The sequence below is a fragment of the Anabrus simplex genome, chromosome 7 (genome assembly GCF_040414725.1).
Source record: "Anabrus simplex isolate iqAnaSimp1 chromosome 7, ASM4041472v1, whole genome shotgun sequence".
NCBI classification, from domain to species: domain Eukaryota; kingdom Metazoa; phylum Arthropoda; class Insecta; order Orthoptera; family Tettigoniidae; genus Anabrus; species Anabrus simplex.
The window spans coordinates 114201032-114217239 of record NC_090271.1 but is presented as its reverse complement, the minus strand read 5'-3'; the positions used below and the strand labels follow the sequence as shown (position 1 = coordinate 114217239).

The following is a 16208-nucleotide window of genomic DNA, read 5'->3' as shown; positions in this document are numbered from 1 at the left end:
AGCAGCAGAGCAGTTTGGATTCAGAAGGGGAAGATCAATGATAGGGCCCATTTTTATCATGAGAAAGAATATGGAAAAACATCAGAATACAGGAAGGACATCGTGATGACATAGAGCATACTGACAGAAAAGGCTTACGAGAGTGTCGCTAGGGTAGTCTGTGAAAATCTGGCACAGGAGGGAATTAGGCAAAGGACAATAAAAATTATCAAGTCAATGAACAAGTGGGTAAAACAGGATGGTTTAAGACTGAATGCAGGCTGAGACAAGGAAGTGTTTTGTTATCCCATCTGTTCATAACAGAAATGAATAACATCATGAAAGTAGCAAAAACAGCATACAGAGGAAGACAAATGATCATGATATTATTTGCTGATTATGATTTGGGGAAAATATGACAAAGAGGTTCAAGAACAGACAGATATAGTGAATGGAAAGATTGAAGAGAATGCCAAAAAGAGCAAGACAATGGTGATGACATGAGGAAACAAAGAAGGGAAAGGTCATATAAAACTTGTGGGCAAAGATCTGGAATTGGTGGGGACTTTCAAGTACTTGGGAAGTGAACTAATGCAGAATGCAAGACTGGATGCTGAGATTAGTGGAAAACGAGGTTTACTAATGCAAGGGGTGCTTTAGACCAGTAGCAGTGAGTAACATGCTGTGAGCAACTGTTCAGTTGTTATCTCTTCATATTCTGATGTAACCTGCCCGCTGGCAGTAGAGCCCCTGTGAAAATCAGTTGGTAGACATCCCATTCATCATTTGTGCATGCGGGACATTTATAAGTTGAAAGCAGGTGCTCGCGAGCTGTCTGGTATATATATTTTTTTCAATTTGTGGTTGAAAGTCGAAAAGTAAAGGATGCAGTCATAAAAAATAACATTTCTTAATTGATTGGATCCAGTAACTAATTAAGACATTTATAAATTTGTCTACATCATCTAAGAAATACTCAGATATTCAAATAAGAGAAGGAAAATATTTAAATATGTGAAAACTGATATACAGTAGTTGAAAGTGGGAATAGAAAGCAGTGAAGAATGATTGTTCATGAAGCATTGTCTAATATTATTTATTTCAGTTTCAGGGTTATTCCCAATAAGAAATGTGTGAAAATTACAGCAGAATAATGAAGCACTTAAAGAGATCGTGGTCACCAAAGTGGAGGAGATGGTGACTTAAACCAAAATATATGGTCGAAATGTAATTCAGACCTCATCCAGACTCCCTCCAGATGGTCAAATAAGTCAAAATTTCAATTTTATTTGCACTGTTCTTAGTTTTTTCTATTATGAAATTCCATCTCGTAGGATATTTTTATAGTTGGGTGTTTTCTTAGCAGTTCTGAATGGGAATTAGACTCTTTTCAGTTTGGTTTCATAGTTATTTAAAAGGAAATAATTTACGATGAATTAGTTCATTATAAAATAATAATAATAATAATAATAATAATAATAATAATAATAATAATAATAATAATAATAATAATAATAATAATAATAATCGTATGGCCTCAGCTACCGTATGCAGACATTTCAATTTGACGCCATCTGGCTGTCTGCTTGACAATTTCGACGTTCCGTTTTACTCTAGGCCCCCACTAGATGGCAGACCGGATAAACCGAAACTCTCTTGGGCGTCTATGGCTGAGATTTAATGAATTTTGTCGGGTAAACACCAAATGTGTCACCAGAGATCTTTTACATGCCGACATCGTACGACATGGAGTGTCGAATGGACTTTTTTCCGCCCTTCAAAAATCCGACTACCTCTGCCGGGTTTGAACCCGCTGTCTTGGGATCCGGAGGCCGACACTCTACCGCTGATCCACATTGATGTTTTATCACATTAGGATCATAATTAGATAAATCACGCATTGGAAGCTAAATGTTAGAATAATAACTATGATGTGTTCAATGAAGTCAAACCAGTTTCCTTTTTATGTCACTTTGATGGTCAATCAGCTGTTACTTACTTAATAATGTCATCTCTTCGTCTTCAAAGACGTGTCAATGCATTGAGAAACAAATATTAAGATCCATGCAAAGAAATCTATTTGATCATAATTAGGGAATTTATGGAATATTTGTTTAGTAAAAGAATGAGCGCCAGTATTAACGTATGTTCTATGAACTAGTTGGTGAAGGTTAGGATAATTATGACAAGACATAGTATTGTTTGTCAGAAATATTTAATAAAATAGAGTGTGAAAATATGATATAGTTAAATCTATTTAATAGGGTTTTCGACCAGAATAAGAAGAATGTAAATGGACAAACATAGGTGTCATATTGTTTTCAAAGATAACCCCAGTGGAGAAGGACATGGATTTTAATCAGCGAGATGAACAAGGTACACCAGATCTCATCTGCAGACATGAACATCTAGGTTATTCATCCACAGCTGCCTGAGACAGAACACTTTTTCCGTTGGTATTTTAGGTAAAGGTAAAGCCTGCTGTAAGTCGTATGTGATAACAAAGTATTCATAAGTAGGAGTCTTTTCTGGTATCAGTTTGAGTTTTATATCCTTGTTCTATTTTTATTTGATGAAGCCTAACTGCATAAGGGACATCATCCTCATCTATAGCCCTCCACTTATCACATACTGTGCAGGTGTCACTGAAAGGTGTTTTAAATCCAATGTTAAAGTTTTCATTAAAAACATGCAAGTTTTTCTCATATGAAAGGGGCGGGCCTATGTCACTCTGTTTTTCGTGTTCTTTGAGATAGGGTCTGTGCATTTCAGAAACAGATGCCACCGACCTTATGTAGCCCTTGTGTGGGCTTTTTTCTCTACTATAATGGCTAATATACCTAGGAAACATGTTAATATGTTTACACGCAAAATTAAATTGGCAGTCAGGATTTTCTTTTTCCAATACTTCCCATGTCTTCCTCTCTTGTCCTGACATGGTACTGAGGGGATGGAAAGTGACCCAGAAAATGAAGTACTTCCATTCGACTTACATCACTATCACGAAAATCATCATTAACTATTCCACATGACTGTTCTTCTTTCATTCCACGTATAGCAACTGAAGCACGCTTTCTAGATACAGAAAAACATGTCACAGAAAGCTTTTAAACACACTCTAACATCTTCACCGCTTTTATTTTTTAGGTAATAGTAGTATGTCACCTTTCTTTTAGGATCAGTTTCCTTTTTTTGCATAGGCTCTCTTACAATTCTGTTTAATCAGACTGCACAAAAAAGGCATTTTGTAAGTTGTAATTTGGAAGTTTTAAAATCCAAAAAAAAAAACAACAACAGTTTTCTTTTTCAATATCATATAGTTTGTAATACACCACTTAACATAAGCCTTTTCATTCTTCACTGCACACTTACATTTTTCACCCATTCTCTTAGCTGGCACAAATTTCTTGGCTTTATCAATTACATAAGCTTCACCACCATTTCTCAATCTCTTAGCTATAGACCTCTTCTAGTCGTCTTGGTTTCGTTTACGTTTTTTACAGTTACTCACATTAAAACCACTGTTTGTGCCACCACAAGACATTTTACTAACATTACTATTCCTACCATCACAAGACATTTTCTGGTTAGAAAAGTAACTACATGTCACTCTAACCCCTCCGCTCCAGTTGACTGAGGCATGTGGGTTAGCTCCTTCTCTTACTAACTGTACAGCTGATTCCCAAGGTTCTCATTTTTGTGTGTGTATTTGGACAGACAAGGAACTATCCCCAAACCACAAGTAGTGCACAGCAATGCTAAGAGATACCAGCACTATGCAAAAAAAAAAAACGATAAAATGAATTTCTGAATTTTTGTGGGTTAGCCCCTTCTCTTAATGAGGCACTCAATTGTGCAAAACAGAACAAAATTGCATCCAATCAGTAAAGTGAGTCATTACTGAAATGTCCTGAGGTTTTAGAATATAACAAAGAAAGTAACTGAGAAAATGGAGCTAAGGATGTTTTTAAAAATTTTCTAGCTGTGAGTAACCATAGGGTTAACTCCTTAGGGTGAGTCAAATTCAGCTGAGGAACTTGATCCAAACACTTATTTACAATATGAAAATTCACCGATTGCAGTTGAGAAGAATTAGAAGGGTTGTCAAAGGATTCATAGAAAAACTGCGGAGAAGGAGTAGGCGGCAGAGTTTGGGTAAAAGCATTGGACTGAGGTGGGTCCTGAAAAGGATTGACCGGCGGGGAAGAAGGAGCAGCGACTGATGTGCATGTGTTTTGATTCTGAAAGGAGAGTGTGAAAGTCAGGATATGGCTTGTTTACCTTTTGAGGCGATGTGTGAGAAAGCTGATCAGAAATCTAACTAGGTATGGTGGAAAGACCAGTAGCGATAGAAGGTAAAGAGGATGAAATGTCAGAAAATGAGTTTGAAGAGAAAAATTTGTCAAAAATCAGATGAGGGTTTGGAGCAAACAGATTAGGGGGAACACGAAAAGAGTCCGCTGAAATATCAGAGTGATATGGCGCGAAATTATCAGAAAAATATTCCATAATGAGGTTTAAAAAAGGAACTGGCTAGCAGAACAAAGGTAAGGTAAAATTATGATGCTCCACGTGACAATTGATACGAAGCAGTGGAACTATAATACGGCACCAGAAATAAATGAGTAATACAATAGTATTAAGAAAGAAAGGATCGAGTCAAACGCTCTGCTACCATTCTGTAATAAGCATGCAGTATTATGAGAAGAAATAAATATAAAGAAGAAAGGAACAGTGGACGTGACAAAGATAACTGGATTCGGACAACATAAAGTAGAGTCGAGTCCAAGTAAGAAGGGCTAACATAAGGTCGAACAGGGTAAAACCGCAGTGAGACAATGGGACAAGGAAGCACAGGACACAAGTAAATACTTGGCGTCACAACATTCTAGTGCTAGAATTAGGCAAAGGGAGGGGAAAATAACCCAGGCATAATAATAATAATAATAATAATAATAATAATAATAATAATAATAATAATAATAATAATAATAATAATAATAATAATAATAATAATAATAATAATAATAATGGTATTAGGACAAAATCAGGGAAGCCAATGGGAATCCAGAGGAAAGGGCAACGTATAGTGAAATGTATTAAGTCAAATAACAAGTATAAATTTACATATATTTGCATACCTGCCAACTTTTAGAACCCAAAAATAGGAAGATTTTTTAAATTCTTGGATTTCATCACGTATATTTCACCACAGTCTACGTGAAAATAGGTCAGGATAAAAGGCATACATATCTACAGTTACAATGCGAATTGATAATTAAATTTAAAATCTTAAACTAAGAAAACATAAAAATGGTTACAAGAAAATGTACCTAATCACTCTCATTTATGACACATACGAATAATAATATTTATGTCACACCGACACACACAACAAAATCCATACCATATTTTCTCGTGTAATTAACGCACTTTTTTGATGAAAAATACAGGCAAAAACTGTGGATGCGTAAATTATTCAAGGAATTCAGATCTTTACAAATGATTTATAATTCATTTACATTTAAAAGATACATAAAATATAATATATAAAGACAATTGGTTCAACTCATTTGCGATTATCGTCATACAGAGTAAAATTCCGGCGTGAGATTTTTTCTGAAAAGTCAAATAAGGTATATCAGGTAGGTCAGACACGTGGGTTTGAAGTACCGACACTAGAAAATATTCTTCTCATTACGAGCTGAAAATACGACCTGAATGGCATACCAGAAAAAAAAAAAAAAACTATCCAACACGAGAAGGGCCGGGCATCGAAGGAGGGACCCTGCTACATTACCCCAAACCGTTCGTATCCAATCTTGTACAAGTGACGTGTCCATCCACCCTTTCTGTTGAATACGAATGTGGATCACTTGCGGAAATTTTGCTTTAGGCATTGTTTTTCGTTTTAGAACAATGTAAGGTGTAAGCTTTCTGCCATCAGCAAGCATTGCAGTACATCTTTGTTTTTGGCTTCCGATAGCGTGTACGATAACACTGTATGATCATTTCTTATCGATTGTTCGACTTTGCGGCGTACGGAAACTGACTGGCGTCTGACGTGCGGGTCCTATAAAGGGGGATCAAATATTCCTTCATTTCACGCTTCTCAATCACAAAGCGATGACAATGGTTGAAATCATTCGTCATTTTTTGGCATAATGTTGTTCTTCGTCAAAGATAAAGTTAATTTCTCTTCAGAAAATTAATCAAGCCTTGGCTAACCTTCAAATCCGAGACACTGATTCCGTGTGCCGCGGCTATTTCTCATTCTTTAAAACACAGCATTTCGTGAGAAACGGCTTATCCAACAATGCATAACAAAATCATATATTTAAGCAGATAATCCTCTACCTGCAGAAACTTGCCGCCTTTTGGTCCGCGAAATGCTTTGGGAGACTTGTTGGCCGCTTGAAGTGCACTTCAGTTACCGCGGTAGCGCACGTTTCATTTGGACACTGAATACTTGCTGCCCGCTGCTCTATTCCCGTATGTTTCGACGTAAATGATCACATAAAATCAGCTTCATGGTCCGTATCGCACTTCAATAGATTCACAATTAAGTATTTATTTTCCACCTAGTCGATACAATGATTGCTTAAGGCAATTTTTAATGGTCAAAAGTGGTACATGTTTCGTATATTATCAACATCTTCAGCCACATAACACTGTTTAGATGAAAAATGTATAAAATTGACAAAGTAATGCTTTAGAGGAAGTGTCCTTAAAATTAACATAAGATTGACAAGATTAAAACTAACAAATAACTCAAGAGAAAATATATAAATTATTTCTACAATAGAAAGCAGTCGTCAAGGAAACACTTGTACAATATTCCATAGAGAAATTGTCCTAATAAATATTCTTTTCTTAATAATTCATGAAAAAAGATCAATTTATAAATTAAAAATTATACAATTTACAAGTAATTATCGAAATGAAGAAATCTTGATATCACAGTGCGGCTCTTATTATTAATGTAGATGAAGATATAACTAATTCCTAGTTGTCAAATCTTATTAAGCCTGCTTTCCTTTGGAACAGTAACTCCTGTCATTCTTTCACAGTTTTGCGCCGGGTGTAATATTGATGATGCGTTCTTCCTTGCTCTTGCACCTGAGGAGGTGGAGGAGCGGGGGATATAGGTGTGTCAAGAACTTCCTTGCTGTCACCTATAGCTTCAACTGAGGAGGAATAAGTTGTAGGGCTATCTGTAGGAGGAGAAATTCCAATTCTTTTTTCGTGATCCTTCTCAAGCATTTTCAAATATACTAGAATTTGATAATATAATGGATTCTTATATTCTACAGCCTCATTAAGGTTATCATTTTTCTTTACAAGTTGGTCTAGATGAATGTACAGGTCTTCATATGTGTTCATTAAGCTGCCCTTTTTTAACTTTTTTATGATGGTCAGGTCTTGTTCTATGTTGGTAAATTTATGACCTGTGGCAGTCATGTGTGATCCCATTGCTGAGAATCTTCTATGTTTTTCAGCATTCACATGTTCCAAATATCTAACTTTAAAATTGCGGCCAGATTGTCCTATGTATGTATTCTTACATTCAAAGCATGTGAGTTTATATATACCTCCACCTATTCAATCTGGTATACACCAATGGATCAATTTCTTCTGACCGGTTGACATCAACTTTCATCCCTATTCCAAAGAAAACAATGGCTAAATCTCATGGAGATTACAGAATCAAAAGCCTAATGAGCCATGTTCTCAAAATCTTCCTGAAAGTAATATAAGTTTTGCAAGAATATACAGCAAATGCAAATCTTACATAGATAGCACCCAGTTTGGTTTCTAGAATGGATTTGGCACCAGACAGGCATTGCTGGGGATGCAGATTTTGGTACAAGGATGCATACATACCTGCCAACTTCACAAAACCAAAAATAAGGATATTTTGATATGAAAATCAGGAAAAATCAGGAGAAATCAGGAGATAAAATTGGTCAAAACTACTTATTCTACATGTCTAGAGTAGAACGCAGCCCGGAAGGCGGTTTCGTTGCGCAGAGAGAGACAGAAGTATGAGGTGCGATGATGCCAATGTGGCTACTCATAACAGCATGTATGTGTAAACGTTTTTTCATCCAGTTATATCTTGAATTCCAAAGCGATGACCTATATGTTTTGTGGGCTTAAAAGTTTTGTGAAAGTCCAAATTAATTTTTAACATCAAACCTCGAGAAAGTGTTGAGTGAAATTTTTGAGATATTAAAGAAGTTAAATGGAAGTTGAGAGAAATGAAGGCGAAGTGCAGAGAGCATAACAGCATGAATGTGTAAACATTTTTTCTTCCAGTTATATCTTGAATTCCAAAGCGATGACCTGTATTTTTTGTGGGCTTAAAAGTTTTGTGAAAGTCCAAATTAATTTATAACATCAAACCCCGCAAAAGTGTTGAGGAAAATTTTCGAGATATTAAGGAAGGTAAATGGATGGTCCAGTTTCAATGCCGTAGGATATTCGCCATTTTTATACCTATCAAATATTGTTGTACACAGAACATTTTTATTGAAATCGTCGAGGACTGTCACCTGCTTCTTCCTCTAAGGGTTCTTCTCTGGCGACCTGAACACCGCATTATTTTTATTTCTGAAGCTTGTTTTATCCTCTGTACTGTTTGCAGGCCGATACCATACGCGAGTGCTGTCTTCTTTTGAAGCGTGGCAACATGGTGTTCCTCACCTTCTCCGCCTATGAACGCCTGATGCTGCATGCTTACCAAATACAAATACACTTTAAATACTATTTCCCTCGCCTGTCGACGGAATACATGTCTTTTTGCTCTTCCTGGATCTATCGTACACATGCAAATAGTTCCCTAAATTCGTTATGATATTTACAAATAAAACTCTAACCATTCACTCGTGACCCGCACAAACAGGCACCTCTTACTGAAATGATTCTATTGGCTCAGCGGAAAACACGTCATACTACAAAGCGTGCGAATGTTACTGCGCAACCCTCTTCAAACCGCCTTCCGGGCTGCGTTCTACTCTAGCGCAATACAATACTATGATATATTTACAACACTTATTGTCTCAAAGCCCGACTGTTGCTATAACGAGGCTACAAGGCTAAAAATTACACTTCTCTATTACCTCACAGGAAGTATGTCCGGCTCCATGGCTAAATGGTTAGCGTGCTGACCTTTGGTCACAGGGATCCCGGGTTCGATTCCAGGCAGGGTTGGGAATTTTAACCATCATTGGTTAATTTTGCTGACATGGGGGCTGAGTGTATGTGTCGTCTTCACCATCATTTCATCCTCATCTCAACGCACAGGTCGCCTACGGGCGTCAAATCAAAAGACCTGCCCCTGGTGAGCCAAACATGTCCTCGGACACTCCCGGCACTAAAAGCCATACGCCATTTTTTATTACAGGAAGTATATGAGTAAGATGATCAGTCTCTGATAAGCCTTCCGAAAATAGTATGAACTCATGCTCCACACACATGAATCGGTCATGCACTTAAATGCCATTACTTAGCAAATGCACAGATAGCGCCCGCACGATTATGCAAAGCGCAATGCTATTTGTATCAAATAATGAGGTGTTGCACCCGTGCTTCGCTATGGAATTCTCAAAAAGACTGTCCTTATAGTTTTCCCAACTGAAGTCAACATAGGTCATTACAATGACGTCAGTACAAATGTCACGATTAAAAGTAATGCTGTCATATGAAATATTCGCTAAAATGAAAAACAACACATTTTCTCACTTTTAAAGAAAAGTACCACGGTGTCGATCTAACAGTTCAAAGTTCCAAAGCTAGAATGACCAGGCCGCAGACAGCTCCTGTGTCATTATTCCATTTATGATGATGCTTGTTGTTTAACGGGACCTGACATCTAGGTCATCGGCCCCTGATGGTACAAAATGAGACGAAATGTAATGACAATTTAAAAGTTCAAAATCATCCACTGACCAGAATTCAAAACGTGGTGTTCCTTATATAGTGGCTACTAATCATAGGCAAGGCAGACCCATGGTGTCGCTCGTAAGAGTGGTACTAATCACAGGTACTGTAAAACTCACCCTGATTCACACACTGTCACTACTAATCACAAAGCTATTGTGTACCTAACATAGTGGTACTACATACCAGTAAAAGAGACCCAGCATGGTGGTGCTAATTATAAGTAGTCTCATGGTTCTAATTCAAACATCCCTGGTCACCCCTTTTAGTTGCCTCTTACGACAGGCAGAAGATACCGTGGGTGTATTCTTCACCTGCGTCCCCCACCCACAGGCGGTGTGTGTTTGGTTGTGAGAGCAATTTTATTTCGCTTAAGTCCGCTGGCAATTCAGTTAGGACCCCCCTATCCGCCACCTGGTATGCGCCACGTGGTAGTATTACCTCTCCCCCCTGTTATGCTAACATAGTAGGTTCGTGGTTATTCCATTTAAGTGTGCACACTCACTGCCTCAGAGTAGGGATCGTATAGCTGGAATACTATGATGATCCAGTGTGTTACGTACTAGTAGTATCCGAAAATTTATGAACCAGAGGAATGGCATGCTAAAGAAGAGAGACATATAACTCCCCAGCTACTTCCCACCAATATTTAGGCAGGCTGTTATACTAGGTACGTAGCAGTAATCCCATCTATCGGAGATAAATGGAAGAAGAATACACAAAGCACATCACAACAAATAATCGTCAATGTAATGTTATTGCCGATCAATTTTATGAGCTGTCTATATTGCAGGCCTTCACATTTAGTTTTCTTCCGACTCTGTGGTATTAGAGCATCTAATGTAAAGTGAATCGTCCTTTCTTTTATGACTCCCTCTTGTCTTATTATTCAAGAGATCGTTCCTTCATGACTTTTTTCTCATTCTTATAATATTCTTCACAATATTAGTATAGTCAGTACGGTAAAGCCAAATAAGACATAATCAGAAATTGTACCCTCTATAACTTTTGTTAAGACATAATCAGAAATTGTACCCTCTATAACTTTTGTTATGTAGTAACTTTGATATGACCAATTAGATAGGTAATTAAAAATTAAATTTTGGCACCTTCCCCGAAACTACCATTTTGAACAGGGTGAATAAAATTATTTATAGCGTAGACTGTAGTTCCTTATTCCCAACTTTACATACAGATTTTCATTAAATTCTGTTCACCCATTTTCTCATACCTCGGCGCTGATATGGACTTGGCAACAAAAATCCAAATTCATGAATATCCAAGTTATCATAGCCGGTATGGTAAAAATGTATAAGACATAAATGTTAAAATATTTAATAATATATAACTTTATTTATGTAGTATTTATCAATAGGGCCAATAATAACATAAATATGTGAGAATTAAATTTTAGGCCTTCCCCTAAACTACCATTTCACTCACTGTAAACACAATTATTTGTGGCCTAGATTTTAGTGACTTATTCCCCGACTTTATATAAATTCTCTTCAGCCAATTTCTTGTGATGCACATACATACATACATACACACAGACATTACGGAAAATTAAAACATGCATTTTTCCTTGTTACTGTGGTCACGGACCAGTACAGAAATACAATTCATTATAAATTCTGAGCAATGTACAGACACTCTTATTTTATTTATATTGAGATAAATTAAAATTAGTCAGAATTGTCTCCAAATGGCTCCTAAAATCTCTAGAAAAGTCACTAGTTGTTATCATTGAAATTCTATCACTAAATTACTAAAAAAGACTCCATATCTAGCGACTAGTCTCTAGAATCGACTAGACTGATGTGAAAGAACACGAACATAGCACATGATAACGAGAGATTGACGATCAATATACGCGTCGCGATATACAGGTTTCAATAAACATCACACATTCGCGCACATTTCTCTCATTAATAAACGTAGATATTTTGTTTGAAAGCGCCCAATGAGCGAAGGACTTCCGGCCACTCGCGTAAACAAGCTGAAATGGCAGGATTTGAAAACAAATGTTTGAAGTTCACCAAAACATTAGCTAAAATCGGGAGAAATAATAGAATGATCGGGAGGCAGGAAAAACTGTCGAAAATTGGGGGTCTCCCGGCTAAATCGGGAAGTTGGCAGGTACGTGCATAGGTATGTCTGTGGATGTATATGCTTCTTTTATTGCTTTTGAAAAAGCTTTGAAACATGAAACATTGCTGCATCTTCTACATGATATCAGCATGGATAGTAAGAGATATCCAAATTATTGCTAACCTGTATTGGAATCAGACTGCATCAGTAAGGCTGACAGCACAAACACCTGTGCTAGCAATAAAGCAAGGAGTGGGCAAGGATGTGGTCAATTTCCATTCCCTTCAATATTTACTCTGAAAGGGAATTTTCTGAAGCACTAAAAGAAAAACAGGAGGGCATCATTGTTAATGGGGTCACAATAAATAATCTGCGATATGCAGATGATACTGTTCTGCTTGCAACAAGTGGTGAAGGTCTGCAGACATTACTGAACTGTGTGGCTGAACACAGTGCTGCAGCAGGTCTGCATTTAAACATGCATAAGACCAAAGTACCGCTCATACATAAACGTATCATTCAACCTGTTAACTTGACAGTAGCTGGCACATCACTCGAGCAAGTCCACACTTTAAGTATATCGGCAGCTTACTTTGTCACAGCTGAAACAGTGCTGTCGAAATTAGGTCCCGGATTGAACAGGCAAAGACTGCGTTCAAGAGAATGAGCAAACTTCTCTGTAACAGGGACTTTAAGATCAATCTCCATCTCCGTTTACTTTGGTGTTACGTATTTTCTGCCTTACTTTATGGTGCCTAACAGAGACCACCACCAAAAAACTTCGATCCTTTGAGATGTAGTGCTACTGACGCCTGCTCAGAATACCATGGGTTGACAGAATACGTAACACTGAAGTCCTCTAATGCCTGAACAAAGAGCTAGAGGTCATGCACAACATCAAAAAGAAGAAACTTGAGTACTTTGGTCATGTCGTTCAAAATGATAAATATAGACTCCTTCAGTTTATCTTACAAGGTAAAACTGAAGGAAGGAGTAGTTGGCCTCCGTACCCTCACTCTTTTCCAAGTTGCTGAGAAAAAGAACCAGATCACCCTGATGACAGCTAACATCCAATGAGAATGTGGTTCAAGAAGAAGAAGAATAAGAATTATAATAAGAAGAAGAATCCCTCGGACAACACTGAGACAGGATACAAGTTCGTTTGGTGTCCAACTGAGGCACAAACAAATACTGGGCTTTCAGAACCTAGCACCACGCATGTTCTGCTGCATGGCAGCAAAAACTATTGTATTGAAAGAATGGTGTTCTACAAATACTAAAAAAGCTAACCACCAATGCACAGAGCTTAGAGCAATTTGTTAAAATATTTATTTGGTAATTGGGGTTGTATGGTAGTGAAAGGTGGACACTTAACTCCAACCTGACAAGTCATATTTAGGCATTTGAGATGTGCCTGGAAGTAACTGCCTACAATCTCCTGGGTGGACTGAACCACAAACGTGGAGGTATTCAACTGACAAATAAAAAAGTGCGCAAAAGATTCACTTGGATTCAGTAGCCTACATGCTGTGACACGGAGGCTTGCTACAGGACATAATCAAAGGCAGACTGGCGGGTAAAAGACAAGCGAAGAAAGTCATGTCACACTTTTATACACCAACGAGAACAAGAAATGGCTTGGTCTACTAAAGAAGAAAGCTCTCTGCCATGACAGCAAGAGTGTTATCAGTAATATTATATCTCGGTATCTATTATTCTTTCTACAACTTCCCTGATATTACTACAGCCATATCCAATTCCAGCTTGTTAGAACAGGCTATTTCTGAGCATCCACTGGTTCAGTCCAGTCAAATTGTAACTAGACTGTCACTCTCATAGCTCTAAGTTTTGTTCATGTTCACTGTAAATAGTACTGGAAAAAATATCTTAGAACATGTTTGGTAGCTCCAAACAAATTACCTCTAACTGTGCAGAAACCTAGTGAAATGAGAAAAAAGAAGGAGAGTAGAATGATACCTCTTACCTGTCCCAATCGCACACATCAATATTCGTCATGATAGCCCGAAATACAAATCCATTCTGTAACAGGAGAGTTTCTGCTTCCTTAGAGTTCTTGTTTAACATCAATATCTGAGCCACTTTAATGGCCGGCACAGTGATTTTCTAACAAAAATCAAAAAACAATTCATTGTGATTACATGAAAATAAAATTTGAAAGCACTAATTCTGATTTGTAATTTTTCAATCAACTCACCTGTACTTCCAGAATTTTATCCACTGTTACAAACTCACGCAAAGCAACATATGCATCCAGAGCAGTATCCAAGTCTTTGGCATTAAGAGCCATTCCAGCCAAACATGCCCACATACTGGTGTCCTACAACAGAAAAGGATGCTAGATTTTAAAGAAAGAAATAATATACAGATTGTCTCATTTTATTTTCTTGTAGAATTCTGACATTCGAACAAATAAGATGATGAGCTAAGGCAAGTACATTTATGTTTTTCCTTCTCTCCATATTTCCAAATTAATGTTCTGATGCTAAATTTTTGGCTCCATTTAATTTGTTAAAGGGGGCTAATTATCACATTGTTTTGCTTCTTAAAACAACAATCACCATGACGACTCATCAAAAAATGTTTTGCCCACCATTGTAGCAATTCATTTCTCTTTTACAATCTGCTTTACGTCGCAATGACACAGATAGGTCTTACAACATAAAGATAATTGAGAAGTCTCCACCTTATCAATACATTAATCTATTTACTTTAAAGTAGTAAATTCAGTCAGTACCGGTTTCGATCCTTATGGGATCATCCTCAGCTGACACATAAAGAAATAGTTACAAAATCATCACATATGAAAGATTACAGTGTAAACCTCATTTTATGCATGAGGTAACACATATCATATAACAAGCATTTTTTAGCCAAGAAAGTTCCATTTCAACAAGCATTTCATCTTTGTTCCAATTGGACTAGTCATACAAAAGTGAAATATCCTAAATATCAATGCGAAAAGTGTAAATAATCCTATTGACATTTCATAGATCAGATACAATGAAGTGATAAGCCTCAAACAACAAATATTTTCTAGACATTACAACAAATTTACAATTACTAGTGTGTATAAGTGCAAACTTCATTCCATGTTCAATAATATAGGCATAGTGTGACGATATGCCCTAACACAAGTACTTTTTAAGCCAAAGATAGACATATTTATCATTTTAATAAGCAATTCTGAATGTTTGAATCAAATGGATCAATTATATCAAGTGTAATATCCTAAACACTAATGTAAACAAATGTAAAATCCATTTAATGTATAATAGTCTAGACATAGTGGGGTCATATGCTTCACACAGCAAGTGCTTTTAACCAAAGATATACTCACTAATATTTTAACAAACAACTTTTAACGTCTGATTTAATTGGACTAGTTTTACAAGGTGTAATCTTTCATATGTGATGTTTTTGTAACTATTTCTTTATGTGTCAGCTGAGGATGATCCCATAAGGATCAAAACCAGTACTGACTGAATTTACTACTTTATACATACATACATACATACATACATTATCATTATAGACTGTTTTGCCTTTCAGCATTCAGTCTGCAAGCCTCTGAGAATTTACTAAACGTCGCCACAATCCTCGATTTGCAACTAGTGTTGTGGCCTCATTTAGTTCTATACATCTTATCTTTAAATCGTTAGAAAACCAAGTCTAACCATCGTAGTCTTGGTCTACCTCTACTTCTCTTACCCTCCATAACAGAGTCCATTATTCTCCTAGGTAACCTATCCTCCTCCATTCGCCTCACATGACCCCACCACCGAAGCCGGTTTATGCGTACAGCTTCATCCATCGAGTTCATTCCTAAATTAGCCTTTATCTCCTCATTCCGAGTACCGTCCTGCCATTGTTCCCACCTGTTTGTACCAACAATCCTTCTTGCTACTTTCATATCTGTTACTTCTAACTTATGAATAAGATATCCTGAGTCCACCCAGCTTTCCCTCCCGTAAAGCAAAGCTGGTCTGAAAACAGACCGATGTAAAGATAGTTTCGTCTGGGAGCTGACTTCCTTCTTACAGAATACGGTTGATCGCAACTGCGAGCTCACTGCATTAGCTTTACTACACCTTGATTCAATCTCACTTACGATATTACCATCCTGGGAGAACACACAACCTAAATACTTGAAATTATCGACATGTTCTAGCTTTGTA

General features: G+C 37.1%; 1 protein-coding gene across 1 annotated transcript in view; it reads right to left on the bottom strand.

Moving 5' to 3' along the window:
* Positions 1–16208, bottom strand: part of Oseg5 (intraflagellar transport protein Oseg5) — a 192033-nt gene that overhangs the window by 22646 nt on the left and 153179 nt on the right. Inside the window, exons 13-14 of the mRNA XM_067151262.2 lie at positions 14228–14350; positions 13997–14136 (exon numbers count right to left, since the gene is read on the bottom strand). Coding sequence (XP_067007363.2) covers positions 13997–14136; positions 14228–14350 — 263 coding nt within the window. The remainder of the gene's footprint in view (positions 1–13996; positions 14137–14227; positions 14351–16208) is intronic.